This window comes from Camelus bactrianus, chromosome 2, assembly GCF_048773025.1.
Source record: "Camelus bactrianus isolate YW-2024 breed Bactrian camel chromosome 2, ASM4877302v1, whole genome shotgun sequence".
Classification (NCBI taxonomy): domain Eukaryota; kingdom Metazoa; phylum Chordata; class Mammalia; order Artiodactyla; family Camelidae; genus Camelus; species Camelus bactrianus.
Window position 1 is genome coordinate 28271052 of NC_133540.1, and position 14027 is coordinate 28285078.

Genomic DNA, 14027 nt, shown 5'->3' on the forward strand with positions numbered 1-14027 from the left:
TTTTTTTCACCATAAGTTACTATAAGATATTCAATATAGTTCCCTGTACTATACAGTATGAACTTGTTGTTTATCTATTATATATAGTAGTTAGTATCTGCAAATCTCGAACTCCCAATTTATCCCTTCCCACCCCTTTTCCCAGCTGGTAACTGTAAGTTTGTTTTCTACGTCTAGGAGTCCATTTCTGTTTTGTAAATAAGTTCATTTGTCTTATTTTTTTTAGATTCCACGTATAAGTGATATCATACGACTGATTGAAAATTAATTAAAATCTATTTGCACTGAACTATTATCTCTGCTAGAACCTCAAGCCTTTTCATTGTGGAATTAAAAGCTTTCTCCCTGTTTAAATAAATTTTCAGGCACCAGCAAACAGAGTAATAAATGTTGGAGGAGGGTGGAAGAGCTCCTTGAAATGATGTTACACCTGCCAGCTGACCTGGAAGTGCTGTAATTTCATGTATTTTGGGTGACCCCAGGGAGGTAGGGGCATGGTCTCTCCCCACCAAGCTGCTCCCTGCTGGCCAGGGAAGGACAGGCCTCAGCTGAGGCTGCTGCGGGCTGCCTGTGATAACAGTGATGACACAGCCCCCACCCCACCTCAGTATCACATTTAGTCGTCCCAGGGTTAGGGCACCAAGGCCACATGGCAGGAAGGGTCAGAGCCAGCATTCTCCCACAGGCCCGACCCCAAGACCAGTCTGTCCCTCTGAGATGCCAGCTCCTTCAGGGACCTCTCCTCTAACTGAAAACCATTCAGGGGTCCCACCCCAGATGTCCCTGAGCCTGAGGAACCTCCTCTGTGCCAGGTCCCCGAGTATCATGATTTGCAGGTTCAGATTTTGTGATGGAGCAGGATCCTGTGGGGCCTTCCCAGGAAAAACCCCACCACCACCCACCATGTCCTCCACTTGCCTCTTGTCTGTAGAAAAACTTTAGCTGAAGAATAAATTGAATCAGAGAAATGAGAAAATACAAAAGTAAAGGAATACAGTCAAGCAAGACAAAAATAGTAAGAGTTTAGCCATTAAACAAAGTCAAGGGCCTTTAGTTCCTCCTCCAGGGCTGCTGATAATATTCTGAGCCATGCCCTTTGAGCTGTTTTACAGAGACTGAAACCCCCACCAGGTGGAAGAAGTTAACTGCATGCTGACCAGACTGTAGCCATGACACAATTTCGAGAACTGGCCTCAAAGAGATGGGAAAAAACTGACCCTGGAACTGAAGATTAACTGTACTTAAAACAATCAAGATGACCCTGATCAGACCTCCGCATGTCTAATTTTAAGATGATTGTCAGAGCTGACTGTGCTGTTCTGCATGTAGAGCCTCCCTCCACCTATGCCCCCTTGACACTCTCCTTTAAAAGCGCTTGCCCTCTGTTCACCCGGGGGGCAGTTGACTTTTGAACATGAGTCCATCTTCGCCCCAGGCTGCCAGCCCCTTGAATAATGCAATCTTTCCTTTCCTACCAATACTTGTCTCTCAAGTACTGGCTTTTCAGTGGCAAGCAACCGAACCTCAGTTCAGTAACAATTTTACTTAGCTAATAATTTAATGAAAATTCTACCATAATTCCTCACACCAATCCATTTACCTGATACCCTCTCCTGTCCCTCTGCCTCTTCCGTGATTTCTCCCTGCTGTTAGGGGTATATCATGGGAACACACTCATCCTTTGGTACAGTGATGAGTTTATGTAGGTCCACTCCATTTACTTTTGTATGAACATTTTGTGATTAACTGAAATGAGCTCCCAGGCAAAGGCACGACTAACCCCAATGGCCTCCCTCTGATGTGTGTACACAGCTACACTGATTCAAGGTATTCTGAGCACCTACTATGTACTCTGTCCACTGTTCAAGTCTAGAAGACAGCCGAGAATAAGCCAACCCCCGTGTCCTCATAAAGCACACATTTCAGTGGCAGAAACTGTAAATTTTTTTAAAATATGCATAAAAACAAATGCTGAGAAAAATATAAATTAGACTAAAGGAAATAAGGCTATTAAATACTGAGACAGCCTTTTCTGTGTGGCTTAATCAGTCCTATGGTTTTATCAAACACATACCAAGGGAAGTTACTCAGCAGCAAAATTTAACCTCTAATTTGCTAGGGAAAAAAAAAACCAAGACAGTCATTGCGAGTGAATGAAATTTTTTGAAAAATGAAACCACCCCTCCCTGCTCCTTACAATAGCTTCACCCCTCTGTTAGGTAAAGTGATCATGCTTCTTACCTTTACCTACCTTACTCTTCTGGTACAATATGTACAAGTACTTTCAAAAGCAGAAACCACAATGCAATTAAGAGTGTCACCTGTAAACGGCGTGCTCTGAGTCCTCGCAGGACGCTGACTGGCAAAGGCAGCTTCATCTCTGGCCCCAAATGGGGACGGCTGGGTCTCTGCGGCAGGAGTCTCAGATATGAAAGCATCAAAGTCATCCTCCTCCTCCTCCGGCTCCTTCCTCCCTTCCTCCTCTCCCTCCTCCTCTCCTCCTTTGCTCTCCTCTCCCTCCCCATCAGGCTCTTTTGGGAGAGGCAAGGGATCAGGTGTGGAGAAACTCTGCTCCAAAAAGCCCTCGGTGCCAGAATCCAGTTCCTTAATGATCTGGTCATACTGGGCAATGAAGTCTTCACCCTCGGGGTTAGTCACCGTCGGGTGTGCACCCTGCTCAGCCCTGGAGGTGGGGGCTGCTACCTCGGAGTTCGGTTCTAGGGCAACTTCAGGCTCTTTCTCTGGTTCCGGTTCCCTGGACACATTGTGAAACTCGTCCGAATCATCCCTATTCTGTTCCTCCTCTGACTCTGACTCTGACACTGGCTGAGGACGGGGCAGGGGGCCATTGTTCACAGGCGGGCTCTGGACTGCAGTCTGGGCTGGGGTTGGGGGTCCCTCAGGGTCCTCCCGTGAGTTCCTGGTGTCCTCCGCGTCCTTCTCGGCACACAGCCTGTACACCATCACGTCATCCTGAAAGTCGGACTCCTCGATGTAGGCGCCTTTGAAGAGCAGGATGGCGTTCTTCTTCATCTCCTGGATATGTTTGGGGGGGTCGACCGGGGCGGGGGGGCCCGAGCTCTCCGCATCCTCGTAGGGCCCCGGGGAGCCCGCGTCCGCCCCCGAGGAGATCCCGGTGTCGTAGCTGTCGTCCCACTCCAGCTCCGTGTGGCTCTTCTCCTTTCCGGGAGCCCGCGGGGGCCCCATCTTCTGGGGGAGTGGCTGCGGGAGCCCGAGCACGGGGTGGGCGGAGCTCGGAGCCCTCTCCTCAGACGGAGCCGGCACACTCGGGTAAAGCGCCTCGGGGTCGGGGGAGTCCCCGTCGTACAGGGCGGACCACACGTGGCAGTCCCGCATGCAGCGGAGGATGTTGGTGTGGGCCTCCCACAGGTACTGCAGGTAGCTGATGTCCAGGGCTTTGCCGTACTCCACGATGCAGGCCGATGGCGGGAAGGCCTCGGGCAGCGGCTGCTCCGTGGGCCCTGGCCCGGGAGACACACAAGTCAGAACCGGACCCCTTCTGACGCTCACGAGGAGGGGGGGACCCAGCAGTGGACGGGAATGAGACACACGGGGCTGCCAAGGCTCTGTCCCACCAGCTACTTTGGTTCTAGTAATTTCTGATTAAATGATACCCAAATAATGTTTTTTTTAAGTGGTTAGACTTTAAGAAGGAAAGTTGAGAACAGAAACTCTACCTTCACAAATATATAGACCCAATCTGGCCGGTCAGATACTGGCTATTGCCAGCAGAAGTCTGTTACTTGGTATCAGTTTTTGATGGGGGAGAGGAGAGGGTGTAGCTCAGTGGCAGCACACATGCTTAGCATGCACAAGGTCCTGGGTTCAATCCCCAGTGCCTCCATTGAAAAAAAAGAGAGAGAGAGAGAGTAATAAGAGCTAATAATGGCAACCTCTCAAGTTGCTGAGAGGATTAACTTATTAGGTAATATATCGAATATGGTACCTGGCACAGAGTAGGTAATAAAAAGAATTTTACTCTGACTCTAAACTGGAAAGCCTATATAATCCATGAATTTGGAGAAGAGATGTGTTCTAGAAACCCCTGGGGTTTTCAAAAAGTTTAACTCATTCCACCTTCCTAGGAACTCCTGAGATGTTGTACATATTGTACCAAATGGTGTCTTACGATAAAGTCATATTCACTACCAAAATAACCCTTTAACCTAAGAATTATACTCTGACTACCTTTGATGTAAAAAGTTCTCAACCGTGTAACTGAAATAGCTGTGAAAACATCCATATTTAAGTTTACATTTTCCTTTAGAAAAAGAAAAAGGACTCAGACAAGGGAAAATACAAACTCTACCATTTCCTGAACATCTACTACCTGACAGGTGCTTTATGAATGTTCCCTAATTTAATCCTCACAACGACAGTATAGGGAGATACTATTTTCTCCATTTACAGATGAAGAAACTGATGCTGAGACGAAGATCACCCAGTGGGTCGGGGGCAGAGCCACAAGTCAAGCAGAAGCTGTCTCACATCAACCTCTCTCCTTATTTTGTTCGATGCCACACCTTTCAAGCCTTTTGTCCCTTCAGACTCCCTTCAGACTGAACCTTTGAGAATACAAATTTTCATATCACTAGTGTAGACACAATTCATTTTTTACAGCTCTACTGTTAAAAGTCTCTCTCTTATCCACTTTGACTACTGATAATATTTATTTACCACTTACTACAAACCAGGCAATTTTCTAACAGCTTTGTATGTCCTACATCACCTATCCTTGGAGCAACCATTTGAGGAAGGTACTATTTTACAGATGAGGAGAAAAGCTTAGAAAGATCAAATAACTTGCCTAAGGCAGTAGCAGAGCTGAGATTCAGCTCTTAACCACTGCACAATTAAACTGTCTATCTACCCACCTCCTTATCCACATAACCACCATGGGGACATTTATCCACCAGAAAGCAACCCCAGAGGGAGGAGAGTGGGAAGAACATGGGATCTGGAATCAGAGGACCTACTACCAGCTGTAGGTAACCTTGAACCAGTCAATGCCTCTCTCTGAGTCTATTTCTGTAAATTGAGACTATGACTATCTTCAAAGGATTAAATGTGATAACACAGAGAAGGGACGTGGCAAGTTGCAGGCACTCAACCATCGTATGTTTAACTTGAAATCTGAACTCTTTTTAAAGGTCAGCCATAGAATCATTCTTAAAACAACTTCTTTAGTAAATAAAAAAGACATCAATTTCTTAAATATGTTTTTAAAAGTAATTACTGGGTAGGAAAATATAAGATACCCATACTAGTTTACCTAACAGGAAAATATATTTAATATACAACTTGTTATACTGCTGAGTAAATTACTAATTTACACGATGCACTATATCTTTATTTAAAAACCAAGAACCAGTAAGACAACCCTAATTTCCAAAAATTACATTTATATCACAAATGCTGACATTTTCTTAGTCAAGCAGCCCAGCTCTTAGACCACATCTGTTATCTAAGAGGACTACAGCTGGGTGGACAAAATGACATTGTTTGGGGGGCTATCAAAATATAGACGGGAAACCTGGAGTCAACACTGGGCCTGGACCATTTCCTAGTGGTCACAGGACAGACAGAATCTTCCTGAACTGAAGCAGCCTCCTGACCACCAAAGACACACAAATGCCTCCTTGCTACAGCTGCCTGTGGAGGGAGGACCAAAGCTGACACAGGTCGCCATTTAAATTTTACTTGTACGAGATCAACTACCACAGCTGGCAAACACCAACCACATGGGCACCATGACTCCTGGCACATCAGAGTAATTATGAAAAACCCTCACGAGGTCAATCAAATGAATCATATCTTGAGACAGGAGGGAAGGGGGCAGGGCACAACCATTAAAAAAACAACACAGCTATTGAAGATACGACATAAACTGATTAGAACCAACTAGGCCAAGATGGCGGAAGATTCACTTCCAGCAGAACTCGAGCCTCATTATAGGCTCATTGTAATACATTAGCTGCTAAATGACACACGACAGTCACCATGATAGTTCCTGACCATAAAAGGCCAGGAGGGGGGCAACTCCTGAAAATCTCTACCCCTTCCCCAAAGTAGTTGGAATAATCCTCCCACTTGCCTATGAAATTACCCAACCCATAAAAACCAACCATGCCCGCTCCTCAGAACCCACTCTTGCTTTCCGAGACGACCCCATACCCTGGGGCCATCTCTCTGGCCTTCTGAGACAGCCTACACTCTGTGCATGGAGTGTGCATCCCTCTGAATAAATCTACTTTCACTTTAATATAAAATGTGGTTTTCGCAGGGCTGCTCTCCCTTCTAAGACAGACCGCACTGTCTATGGAGTGTGTATCTCTCTAAATAAACTTGCTTTCACTTTACTGTGGTTCACTCTTGAATTCTTTCCTGAGAGAAACAAGAACCTGCTCTAGGGTAACAATACTGTTGCCATATCACAAATTTCACGTTTTAGAATGATATATTATGGGCAGGCAAGCATCCATAAATGGGTAACTTTGGAAATTAAAATAAGGGCGAATTCTATCTGAGCCCTAGCCACCTCCACACCCCCCGCCCCATTTTGTCTAAGGAGACAAGCAAGTACACGTTTTCGTGTCGTATTTGGACTTTGAGGAGACCCCTAGAAAGCCTAGTTAAAATAAAGGTCTCACTGACGAGGTGAGAACTGGGCATGTCAATGAACACTGATCGCAGGTGTCTATGATTCTCTACGAAGCAGAAGAGGACCCCCAACTAGTCAGTCGTAAAAGAAGTGGGACCCACTGCATCATTCCGCGTCTACCTAGAGAGAGAGAGAGCGCGATGGAACTTGGCACCCTTTCGTTTAAAGATGATCAGTACCAGAGAGGTCCTCCTACCTGGATTATCATGCGTGCACTTTGACCAGAGAATATAATCCCTCTCCTGGTTCCCAAGTGTCAGGGTGATCCCGCTGGAGCAGCAGACGGGGGTCAAGGCAAGCAGCTTGGCCGCAGAAACGGAGTAACAGTCTCTCTCCTTCACGGCCCACCGTTGACTCAGCATCATGTGATTGCAAGGGATCAGATACCTGGAACGACAGAGGGCCGGCGTCAGTGTCTGTGCGGTCTGTTCCCAGCCAGCCACTACCCGAGCCACAGCCAGGACCAGTCACATCTTCTCCCCACCTCACTCATGCATCCTGCCAGCCCTGAGGGCTCACTCTTCTATGAAAACTTGTCAAGGGCTTCTCCCTTCTGTAAGGGCCTTCACACTTCAATCTCCACACGCGGCCCCATCTCTCCACAGCTCTGCCATCCCTCTGTGCCTCCGAGCCTGTGCACCCACTGCTACCTCCCCCTGCAGTGTGCCTTCCGCTCCCCTTGCCTGACAAATGCCTGGTCACCCTACAAAGTCTAGCTTCTGTGTCACCTTCTCCAGGAAGGCTTCTAGGCTTCCTACTCCAACACAGAGCCACTCTCTGCCTCCCACGATGCTCACAGCCCTCTCCTAAGGCACTGTTACCAGTATCACAATTATGTCTGTGTCTGCCTTCTCAATATAATGTGCTACCAGAGCCAGCGCCTCCTCCAATAGTTTTGTCTCATAACCTCAGAAACTGGCTCAGAGTGGGTACCAAATGACAACAGTGGCAGAAAAAGGCAAAGAACCCATCATAGTGCAAATCTCCTCTTGTATTCTCATGGGTGATCTCTCACCAGTTCCAGTGGGGGGGTGTGTAAGTGGTAGGGGGTGGTCCCCACACCACCAAGCAAGATGTCCTTCTTTCCAACTAAATTCCAACAACATCTACCCAGAGAGAGCAGCCCACCCCACACACAGGTCAAGGGTTCAGTCCTACAAGACTGCCCCTCCCCAACCCTCAACACACAACACACTTCAGATGCCAATTCAAGTCCAAGTTGTCACTTGCGCTCCTGACCAATCGACTATAAATCAGAGGTTCTAACAACCATTGCCTTGGGTTCAATGAATTTGCTAGAGTGGCCTACAGAACTCAGAAACATTTTACTGACTAGATCACTGCTTTATCATAAAAGGATATAACTCAGGAACAGCCAGATGGCAAGATGCACCGGGTAAGGTACATGCGGCAGGGAGCGGAGCATCCATGCCCTCCATGGGCACGTCTCTCTCCCAGCACCTCCACGTGTCCTCCAGCCCTGAGGCTCTCCAAACCCAGTCTTTGTGGGTTTTTACGGAGGTTTCATTACGCAGTCACGGATGACTGAATCATTGGCCACTGGCGATTCATTCAACCTCTAGCCCATCTCCCCTCCCCGGATATCAGGGGATGGGTGGAAAAAGAAATAGGGAGAAGACTAAGCGTATAGTTCTTATTACAAATCAGAGTACGATAGTGGCCAAGGACTCACTGGGGAGCGCTGGGCCCCATTTCACACAAAACGCTTTTGGTTGGTGATCAGAGCCTCTTGGTATCAGTATGAAGCTGGAAAGAAGAAAACCCGGGCAACTGTTTCTGACACACTTGGAGCACAACACAGGCTTTGTGGGTAGAACAAAGTGCCTTTAAATAGCTTTCTTTCTTAACAGGGAGAAAGACCATGCTGTTTACTTAAACAAAGATGGAACAAACTGGATGGAGGTCTCACGGCCAGAGCCAAGTGTCCCATGTCTGTGCAGGAGCCAGTTCCAGAGACCCTGAGCCTGTATGTGAACAACCACAATCTTCAATAAACCAGAATGTTTTTGTTTCTGTGTTTAGGTTTTGAAGAGGCAGTACAAAGGAATACAAGCTATGATTAAGGATTCAGTGAAACAGGTAAAAGTACAACTTCCAGGGTATGTTTGGGGCCAGTAAACATTAAGCTCCTGTTCCTCCTGCAGCTCCTGTTCATCTGAAAGAGGAAAACCTGTTTACATGAATGACTGACAGACTGCGAGTGCCTGAGTCCAGGCAGAGAAGAGATTTCATTTTCTTCATAGCATTTTACACTCAAAGGCCTTAATAACTTTCAAAGGATAAAATGATAAATTTGCACTTAACCTTCCATTTTCAAAAACAAATGAAAAAAATCAAACTGTGCTTCAATCAGCCCAAACCTAACTATGTAGCAGGTAAGGGGTCCTAGTCTCCCCTCCCCACATACAACACACACACACACACCTGAGCCGAAACGGCTATCACTAAGATCCAGGCACACCCGCAAGTCTTATGTGGTGGCGTCTGTTTTCCTATGTTCAGCTGCGTGAAAGTCAAAGCTTATAAGAATAAGAAGGAAGGACAGAGGAGGGCAGTCTGGGAAACAGAGCAGTTCTGTTCTAACTCCTGGCCCAGCTTTGGGAACATGGACCTGAGCCCTACGGGAGAAGAAACAGATGCTGGAGGTAGAAAATGAAGGCGCTCTTTTCACAAGGATTTCTGGGGGAAGAGATGTTTTGCTGACCAAGAATGATGCTTCTCCCACCAATCTGAACCCAGCACCGCTCTCGCCTTGAAGACACAAGGAAAAGCAGTGCCTCTCCAACACTGCAGGCCCCATGTGCTCTCAGGAGAGGGGAGGGCTCCAACCCAGGGAGCTCAGCAGATGAGGAGGCCACGGCCAAGGTGCTACAGTAGCCGTGGTGGGGGACAGGCTTGTCCGCGAACGCATGTAAGACCCCTCCCTTGGGACCCTCCCAGAAGTGATGGCTGATGCCAAGGTCTTAGATGAGGGGCGGGGTTAAGAGGCAGGGAAACCTATCCTGTGGGTGTTGACATGAACCCTCCTGTTCTCATAAGCTGGTAAGGCCCAAGGAAATTCAGATCGCACAAGATTTATTGTATCCTTATTTTGATTATTAATTATTTAAGAAATAAACTGCTTTGATGCTTTTATATACTGCAGGAACTCAACGACTACTTATAGCCCAACCCAAGCCTATTTCATGATTAAAGCCGATATACATAGATTTCTACTCTTTGTTTGAAGTACTGAAAAAAAAAAAAAAAGAACACTGGATCAAACCTAATAAAGCTATTTATCAAGTATCACCAGTGGGTAGCTTGAAACTGTATTAGAATAAAGAGTTACTGGGAATTTGCAACTTTGCAAATACACGCCTTCAGTAGAAACCAAGAATTTTCTTCGGAGTAAATCGAATAAAGGAAGATCCCCATAGGTTGAAGGAGGAGGTTCTTTCTATAAAATTGGAAATTGGAGAGTCAGCTCAAATGAATAACACCCTGTATTCAAAGCAGCTCTCCTATTACTGTGCCTTTATAATGAAGGACTGTCCTGGGGGAGAGCAGGAAAACCATACATGGTCACTCTGTCTTTCCGTCATTTACTGGGAAAGATGAGAAACAGAATAAAATCAGAAGCTCCCCAAGTGTCAAGTATCGAAATGAAGTGGCTGAATAGCAGAAAAATCACTTAGGAATTCAGTATAGATATCTGTCATCAAACTACATTTAAACTACACTTATTTTGTTTGGGGATATTATTTAAACTCAGAAAGTGGTAAAAAAATGATCAGAGACTAGTAAATGACTGATTTGAGAGATCCAGCTTACTCAACACCATCCCGCAATATAGCAGGAAAAAAAAAATATTGCCCACATTGTCCGCCCTTTTTTCATGATTTCCCCAACCCTCTGGAACCCTGGATCTGTTTTCTGTTTTCCTGGATATCACTCATTAAAACAAATCATTATCACTTTCGAAACAATTCAGTAACAACCAATCAATAACAAGGGACATGTATTGTCTATTGCTACAATGACAATAAAAACAAACAAAGCCGTGAAGTCCGAGGATGTAAACAGAGTGCTTCTTATGAGATGTTATCATCAATGCACCAAAAGGCAAAAATCTCAAAAGCAACCTTAGTGAATTTCAAATACTTGTTAGTTTCACAAAGACATCCTGGCCATATTTCTCCTATTCGTCTTACCCTAGGCTGACTTTTTTTTTTTTTCCCCTCTCCTCTAGACACCTAACACCCATACAAAATGGAAATGTTTCTGAAGTGCTCGCGCAGCTTCTCTTCAAGCAAAGCAGCCTCTATCTGAATACAGCAGGCAATGCAGTTTACAAGCCTGACAAAGGACCAGCCCTTCTGGAAAAAACACCCCAACCAGAATGTTCAGAAATAGGCATTCAGGGTATTAAGCAATTAAATGTTGCCCAAACTGAGAAGTGCCAAGAACATGGGGGTGATGTGTCCCTTCACTGCTTGTCAGCATTTCCTGCCGGCCTTTGGTCTAACGTGTGTCACATCCCTGAAGGTGGACAACCTCTCCTTGGTTTCCTGCTTGCTTAAATAGCCTCTCTTCTGGGGTTCCTTATTTTAACTTACCTTTCTAGTATTTTGCTAAAGGAAATAAACAGATCAGTTACAAATGGATTATCGTTTTGCAATGTCAATAATTAAGAGTATTTGGGTTGCAACAAAAATGGATGCAGGTATTATTTATCATGTAACAAATAACTTCATTAGAAGGATTCATGTAACCTTCATGGCTCTACTGCCTCGCAGATCTACAAGTCTGTCATGTACATTTCAATGGCTACAGTGGTAACAACAAAAAGGACAGATTATAAATCTATTTTTTGTGTCCCTTAAAATAAAATTGAAATGACTAAATAAGGACTTTTCATTGTCTTTGCTTTTGGTACAGATTCTAAAGCAGAAAAAAAACATTGTTTTCATTACAGTAACTCCCTTCTTATCCCTTCTTATCTGTGGGGGATACATTCCAAGACCCCCAGTGATACCTGAAACCGTGGACAGTACCGAACCCTATATATGTTGCATTTTTCTTATACATACAAACCTATGATAAAGCTTAACTTATACATTAGGCTCAGTAAGAGATGAACAATAGCTGGTAATAAGACAGAACAATTCTAATAATAAACTGTAAAAAATAAGTTCTGTGAATGTAGTTTCTCTCTCTCTCAAAATATCTTATTGTAGTGTCCTCATCCTCCTTCTTGTGATGATGGGAGATGATAAAATGCCTACCTGATGAGCTGAAGTGAGGTGAGTGATGTAGGCGTGGTGATGCAGGGTTAGGCTATTCTGACCTTCCGACATACTGTCAGAAGGAGGGCCACCTGCTGAAGGTGAGCCTGGACCACTGAGCCATGACGATGTCACTGTTTGGGGGACGGTGTGAGATTCTACCACCCTACTCAGAACAGTGCATAATTTAAAACTTATGAATTGTTTATTACTGGAATTTTTCATTTAATATTTTTAGACCACAGTTGACCATGGGAAACCTTGGAAAGCAAAACTGTGAGTACAGGGGACTACTACAGTTTAAAATGCATTTTCTAGAAAATTCCCCTCCTTTAAATTTGTATGGTATATTACAGTGTCTCAAGACATTTTCACAGATATTACCACAGTTGATCCTCCAAAAACCCTTGTGAGATACAAATTCCAAAACCAGAATAGGTCAAGAGGCTCTAACTGCATACGTTACATCTTATCATTCCAGTCACCATTGTTCACAGCTTCGTCCTCATATTTTTAAATCTCCTTATTACTTACTGCTGCAAACTTAGTAGTAACGTTTCAAATCTATCTTCTAGTTCATTCATTCTCTCTTAATCTGTAGTTTAAATGTTATTTACCCTACTCATTTTTCATTTTAATAATTACAGTTCTTACTTCTAAAACCCCCAGCTGGTTCTTCAAATCTGCCTGTCATTTTTGCTTGATTATCAAAATGCCATTTTTGTTTTAACAGAAAATAACAACTATTTGGAGGGGCTATGGAGAAACTGGAATCCCATGCACTATTGGTGGGCACGTAAAATGTGCAGGCTGTTATGGAAAACAACAAAAAAAATTAGAATTACCATATGATCCAGCAATTCCACTTCTGGGTACATACATAAAAGAATTGAGAGCAGGGTCTTGAGGAAAGATATCTGTACACCCCTGTTCACAGCAGCAATATTCACGACAGCCGAAAATGAAAGCAACCCAAAATGTCCATCAGTAGATAAATGGATAAACAAAATGTGGAATAAACACTGGAAAATTATGCAGCCTTAAAAAGGAAGGAAATTCTGACACATGACACAACATGGATGAACCTGGAAGACAATGTGCCAAGTGAAGTAAGTCTGGCACAAAAAGACAAATACTGTATGAGTCTGCTTACATGAGGGACCTAGCCCAGTCAAAGCCAGAAAGACAGAAAGAAGGGTGGCTGCCAGGAGCTGAGGGTGGGAGAAATGGGGACCTGTTGTTTAACGGGGACAGAGTGTTTCTTCTAAAAAGAGAAAACAGCTCTGGAGACCGATGGTGGTCGTGGCTATACAACAATGTGAATGCATTTAATGCCACTGAACCATATGGTTAAGATGGTAGATTTTAGGTTTTGTGTATTTTACTACAATTAAAAATAATTGTTAAATGTGGGGCCGGGGGAGATCAGCAGTTCAGAGGACACAGACCGGGAACAGAGGTTTCCTCTGTGTCTCCCATGTGCCGACTTTTGTGTCTGTCTGTCCTCTCACTTGCTTTTCACAGATCCCTCAGGGATGTGCAGTAGGATTAGAAATACAGAAAGTATTAAATAAAGGGTAGCTCCTATTATCACAGTATCATCAGCATTCTCATTAAGGAAACAGAGAAGAAACTCAGGACCAGGTGGTCATGCCCGGCACCCTTTCCACAACTCCACTCAGAACCTGTGACAACGCGCCCTCTGGGCACTTTCCGGGAAATGACTCGTCCTCACTCGCCCTGGGAATGACAGGCCTTGACATGGACATGTGAATATTTCAACCACAAGCTGATTTCTTCACCTTTGTAAGGTACAGGTCTGGGTCTCAAAAGAAGCTTTAATACAACCTCCAAAGACAGTTCGTACACAAGCACAGCTTTAGGAGTGGATGAGGGTGATCAGAGTTCACCTCATACAGGTCACTGAACAGAAGCTTCCACCACCTGGGCTCAGTCTCACCCAGTGACCCAGAGCCGGGATGCTCTGCGTCCCCAAGCAGGGCCGGGCTCCAGGGACACGGAAAAGACAGCTGTTCTCTAGGCCATCAAAGAAGCGG

At 44.9% G+C, this 14027-nt stretch overlaps 1 protein-coding gene across 3 annotated transcripts in view; it reads right to left on the reverse strand.

The window, feature by feature from the left end:
* Positions 1 to 14027, reverse strand: part of FHIP1A (FHF complex subunit HOOK interacting protein 1A) — a 225063-nt gene that overhangs the window by 11914 nt on the left and 199122 nt on the right. For all 3 annotated transcript variants that reach the window (XM_010968500.3, XM_074377296.1, XM_074377298.1), the window contains exons 9-10: positions 6879 to 7069; positions 2322 to 3482 (exon numbers count right to left, since the gene is read on the reverse strand). In XM_010968500.3, coding sequence (XP_010966802.2) covers positions 2322 to 3482; positions 6879 to 7069 — 1352 coding nt within the window. The remainder of the gene's footprint in view (positions 1 to 2321; positions 3483 to 6878; positions 7070 to 14027) is intronic.